The sequence below is a fragment of the Anguilla anguilla genome, chromosome 5 (assembly GCF_013347855.1).
Source record: "Anguilla anguilla isolate fAngAng1 chromosome 5, fAngAng1.pri, whole genome shotgun sequence".
In the NCBI taxonomy this organism is placed as follows: domain Eukaryota; kingdom Metazoa; phylum Chordata; class Actinopteri; order Anguilliformes; family Anguillidae; genus Anguilla; species Anguilla anguilla.
In genome coordinates this window covers 27,821,719-27,827,718 of record NC_049205.1, presented here as the reverse complement: position 1 = coordinate 27,827,718, position 6,000 = coordinate 27,821,719, and the positions used below count along the sequence as shown (strand labels likewise).

At 41.8% G+C, this 6,000-nt stretch overlaps 1 protein-coding gene across 4 annotated transcripts in view; it reads left to right on the top strand.

The window, feature by feature from the left end:
* Positions 1-364: 364 nt before the first annotated feature.
* The window catches only part of kcnc1a (potassium voltage-gated channel, Shaw-related subfamily, member 1a), a 248,570-nt gene continuing 242,934 nt past the window's right edge, over positions 365-6,000 (top strand). For all 4 annotated transcript variants that reach the window (XM_035417994.1, XM_035417992.1, XM_035417993.1 and 1 more), the window contains exon 1: positions 365-2,180. In XM_035417994.1, coding sequence (XP_035273885.1) covers positions 1,611-2,180 — 570 coding nt within the window. In that variant the 5' untranslated portion in view covers positions 365-1,610. The remainder of the gene's footprint in view (positions 2,181-6,000) is intronic.

Below are 6,000 nucleotides of genomic sequence, written 5' to 3'. Positions count from 1 at the left end.
TTATAAATGGGATTATTTTTATTTTTATAATTCACATTTTACACCTCTGCGAGTAACAAATGAAAATATCACTGAGGATCTCAACCCCGATGTTTAAAACACTGGCGCTGCGTATGCCCATTCACGCACGAAGGATCTGCCCACATGTATGCACAAACGCAACCGTTGCGACTGCAAAGTAATATGTGGCATCAATGAAGATTTACCTGTGTGAGACATTTTTGCTAGTCTGTGATCTATTCTGGGTCATACAGTTTCATAAGTTTGGTAGTTCTCTATTACAAATGCTAATTGGGTTTTCCAAAACCCCATGTCCAGCACAATCTCTCCTCGACCCACTCAGCTAGTACGCGTGCGCGGCGGTGCGGTGGGAAAGTCTGGAGGTAGTGCTGCGCCTCTGCAGGACTGTCAAGCTCCGAGCGGCTCCTGCTCACTGCGCCTAGCAGCAAGCCACATGAACGAAGAGAGGGAGGGGCAGACATAAAGCAAGCAAATCGCCTCCGTGGGAAAAAAAAAAATTACGAACCTTCTCGTACCCCATTGTAATACCAGCATTGCTGTTTATTTCGGTCTGATTATGGTGCGTTTGATTAAAGCAAGACAACAGGGCGCGGTTTAGAATGTATACACGATTTTTGTGAGTTGGGGGAGAGGAATTCGTAAATATAGGACCCCCTCCTCCCCTTGTTGCTGCAGCATCTTTTCAGCGTAATTTCAAAGGGAGAACACAACGACGCGCTTATCAACGCAAACGATGTGTAGTAGTAGGCTACAACTTCCTACGGATTGCTTGGCTTGGGCATCACAACTGAGGATTGAGAGGAGTATCGATCGGTCAGTAAATAAATAAATAAACTGGCGTGTAACAGTGCTTAAGATGACCCTGTAGTCATTGCCGACTCCAGGAACAGAATCAGCGACGGAGAACGGAACACAAGTCTGTTTTTTTTTTTTACAAAAAAGAGGAACATTTTGAAAGGGAAAAGGTCTCGATGAGGGCACCGGGCTGTGCTCAGACCCACTGGTGCTGTCCGTTCAGCACCACTGCCGTCACCTTGCGCTGAATGTCATCAGGCGCTGAGAATAATTTCCTAGTCGACGGATCTGGGTCTTGGCTTTTAGTGTCAAGGAAAACGCATTTTCAATTTTCTTCTGTGTTTTTGGAAATATGATTGTTTTTTACGTTCTATTTTTCGTGATATTGTGTTTAGTGGCAACATTTTAGATATGTATGTTTTCCTTGTGCTTCTGGCAGCAGCTACACACCGGTGATCACTTGCTATGACAACCGCTTGAAGCAGCCGTAGAAGTGTTCATTGGCTCTCAATATAAGCTGTTGCGATTTCGTATTTTTTGTTTTTGTTTTCTTACTTTTTTTAACCGGAGCCACACATATCTTTCTCCCCTATATCTTGATTTCTGAGCTTTATTATTAGTATTTTCATCTTTTCTCATTCCGATCCCTATCCCTTAATTCCCCCTTCACCTCTTGCACGTGTCGTCCCTGTCCTGTGTACGATTTAGCTATTATTACTGCAGTTAGAGGTTTCCCCGTGTACGGATAGCGTTGCAATGCCTGGGACTTATTCGAGACATGCCTAAGGGACGCGATGGGCCAAGGCGACGAGAACGATCGCATTGTAATAAACGTGGGAGGGACCAGACACCAGACTTACCGCAGCACCCTGCGCACTCTGCCGGGCACCCGATTAGCCTGGCTCGCTGAACCCGATGCGCACGGCCACTTTGACTATGATCCTAAGATTGACGAGTTCTTCTTTGATCGGCATCCAGGCGTGTTTGCACACATCCTCAACTACTACAGAACCGGCAAGTTACACTGCCCTGCAGATGTATGCGGGCCCTTGTATGAAGAAGAGTTGGCGTTCTGGGGTATCGATGAGACGGACGTGGAACCATGCTGTTGGATGACCTATCGACAGCACCGTGAAGCTGAAGAGGCGCTGGATAGCTTCGGTGGAGGAGCCCTCGACATGGGCAATGAGGAGGCTGATGGGGATGGCATGGGGGACTCGGGAGACGGCGACGAGGAGCTGGAAATGACCAAGAGACTGGCACTGGGGGACTCCCTGGATGCCAAATCTGCGGGACTTTGGAGGCGCTGGCAACGGCGCGTATGGGCACTATTTGAAGATCCTTATTCTTCAAAATATGCAAGAGTGAGTAAGCGTTCTTTAATTGTTTTATATGTGTGGGTAATTATGGCTATTCACATTATTGCAGATGAATTGCGGTAAACTGGACAGAGTAATTATCGAAGCATCTACCGGACCTTTTATTGTAGTTTTCTAGTTGAAAATTGCAATTTATATACTGTGTGCGCGCGCGCGCTCATGCATGCGTATGCGAGAGAGAGAGAGAGAGAGAGAGAGAGAGACAGAGAGAGAGAGAGACCTGTTACACTGCGCAAGCTTGTGTTTTTCAGGCCCTAACCTTGAAGTGATATTGAACAGGTCAAATTCATTCTCAGACTCGGTTTACTGCAGTTACAGACCCCAAATGGGGAAATGTAAGAAATCATCCATTTAGATGCATCGTCAATTACTGGACGCAAAGCCATTCATAGAATGTAGCCCACTGCTGACAGTCACTTTGACATTGCAATGGCTGTGATGTATGCACGGAAACCTGATAATGTAAGCTTCTTAAATATTGTGTGTAAAACAGCAATTCAGCGACAGGTTAGGTAGCCTATGAATTAAGGGCTCAATTTCTGACGACGTTATGATGTAATGGAATAAACAATGACGGTTATATTTTAAGCATGGTAATCATATTTAAGAAACACGATCTAACAGTGTATCATGAATTAGAACCACGACGTAATCAAGCTGCAGAATTTAAGTAACGAGGCTATGCTTTCTTTGAGAGAACATGTTATGTCCATTTTGTCTGGGCGTCTTGTTTCATTGATCAACGGCCGTTTTTCGTCCTGGTGCGCTGGTACATGTAGGCGCCCCACTCCGCAGCTGCGGGAGAACTTACACACAAATTAATCTCACGGGGAGAAGATAACAGAGAATTTATCACCAAGCTAAAGGCTTCCATTATTTATGTTCCTGTCCTGATTGAGATATGACACCCAAGGAGACCGTAAACTCATTTTTGACAACACAAGATGTGTATATTTGTTTTATCGTCAACACAGTAGCCTACACTGCGAAAACGGAAACGTTTTCTTTGCCAGGGTAAAATGAAATCTCTAAAAAAAAAATTAATAAAACGCAATCTTTATGGTAGTTCAAATTAATATACAATTTGGCGTGGCTGAAATTTGATCTTTATGGGGCGTGATGTTTGAGATTTATGGAGAGTCGGTAGGGAGGTAGGGAAAAATCTGTTCCGGAAGTAAGTTTCGGATGTAAAGCGTTATATTTTACAATAAATTAAATCATACAGTGCCATGAAAAAGAATTTGCCCCCTTCCACTATTATTGTCACAGAATGGCTTCAGATATTTAGCCAAAATGTAATATTAGTGAAAGGAAACCTGAGTAAACACAAAACACATTTTTAATGTACTTAACAGTTATCAAACATCCATATCACCCATGTGAAAAAGTAATTCCCCCTTAAACATAATAACTGATCGCACTACCTGTAGCAGCAATAACTGCAACCAAACACTTCCAATAATTTGATACCAGTCTTTCAAATTGCTGTGGAGGAATTTTACACACTTTTTCATATTTGCAGAACTGCTTTAATTCAGACAAATTGGCAAGTTTTCAAGAAATAAAACGTCCATTTGACTTCCCTGCCCGCTGGTTCACCCTCAAATATGTTTTAATGAAATCTTGCGGCATAAGTACTTTTTATGGTATAAACATGTTACTTAAATTATGAATTATTGCCAAAAAACGTAGTCTAATCATTGTTAATCCTTCTAACAATTAAAACTAAATTGGAGGTTTGTGATTGAAGTAATTTTAGACCTTTCACGATTGATTTGCATCACTTTCGATTTTATGGTCGGTATAGTTAGCTAACAGAGCATGCAGAAGGCAGGCTAGGCTACTGTGAATTTGTGCGACAGTGGTCGGGTAACTCCCGCACAATACTGTTATTCATGGTGTTTAATTGTGCGTATTTAAGAATATTATTAGTAATAATAATACATTACATTTGGTGTGGTGATTCTAGACTGGTATCTGGGGCATACATTCACACTGCATCCACTGGGTGTGTGTCAGGAAGCTGTAAATTATTTTTCACCTGTATTCCAAAAGAAGAGCATTAAGCTATTGTAGCTATGACAGGAATAAACAGATATACAGATAAACAGAAATAGTCTAGAGCAGGGGTGCCCTGACTTTTTTGCCTCGCGATCAACTTTAGCCAGAAGAATGTGACAGGGGTTGTGGGGTAGTAGCGAAACGAAAAAAATCGTTGGACAGTGGCTGCACGCAATGTTTTTAAGAACGGTAGGACAAACTAATTAAGTTGAAAACGTCACATATACGTAATTGCATACAACATGTCCATTATTTTATTTAAGCATATCCAGTCCAACAATGTTATTTATTTAGTAAATCCAAATATTTATTTTTTGAGTCTACTTAATAATACTGCGTACAACCACTAGCCAACATTTTGTGTGTGTGTGTGTGTGTGTGTGTGTGTGTAGTAGAGTGTATCCAGTGTTGGGCAGTGCTAATAGCTTAACTAGCCTAGGTTTTCCAATACCATGTGTGTGGTTTTTATTTCTAAAATGAAGTAGCTATAATTACTAACAGCTAGCTGTATTGGCATAAAGCCGTAGGGAAATGGGATGAAAACGGGAAGAATTAGATGCATTTTTTAAAATGATATGGCAATCTACCTGTGATCGACCGGTCAATCGCAAGCGACATAATGGGTACCACTGGTCTAGAGGGACTTTCAATGGATTCTGCTATTGCTTAAGCTACTTGCTATGGACATTCTGGGAGCTTACGACATAGTAAACAAATGTGGTTGCCCGCATAATGAATACCGGAAAACATCTTACTGGTAACTTTTCGTTTTTGTATTAGTACATAGACTAAAACAATTTTTGTCACCCAAAAGAGTGTTGCACATCTCTAATATATCCTACTAATTTGAGTCATGGCCATTGCAGTGTTGTAAATTCTCAAATTTCACCAAGTTAAGTGTGTGTAGCTAACGTTAAGTTGTAATGTTATGTGCATTGCTGGCTTAATGCTTGCAATAAACTGTTGAATTGACACAAAACGGAGTTTTAACATTTTTCCTTATTGTTGCGTAGCCTAATTAAGAGCACGTTGCTAACCTTCTTATCACACCGACTTTGCTTGTATTTTTGGTGCACCCTCCAAGGTGTTTTGTTGTGGGCCAACAAAACACCCTCTCTATCAATTTTCTCTAGGGCTGGCCCTGTTATCACCATGCTTGACTGTTGCTATGATGTTCTTACTGTGAAATGCTGTATTTGCTTTACGCCAGACAGAATGGGACCCATGTTGTCCAAAAACACTTTTGACTCATTTGTCCTTAGAATATTAACCCAAAAAGCTTGTGGATCATCCAGGTGCTCTTTGCAAATGAGAGACAAGCATTGATGTTTCTCTTGGTTAATAGAGATTTTTACCTTGCAAATCCATCTTGCGATTCCAAAAATCCCATTTTTGCCCAGTCTCTTTGTGGAGTCATAAACACCGACCTTAGCTGAGGCTAGAGAGGTCTGCAGTTCTTTGGATGTTCTTCTAGGATGTCTTGTGACTTCCTGTATGAGTTGTTGCTGCATCCTCTGAGAAATTTTGGCAGGCCAGCCACTACTGGGAAGATTCACCACTATTCCAGGTGTTCTCCGTTTGTAGATATGGAGAACACTCCATATCAGATAGTTTGATCCCAAAGCCTTAGATTGGGCAAGAGTCATAAATACACCCTGGACATGCCACCAATCTATCACAAGGCACATACACCATTCACTCGCACACTCATACCGATGGGCAATTTACAATGTAATTAGCCTAC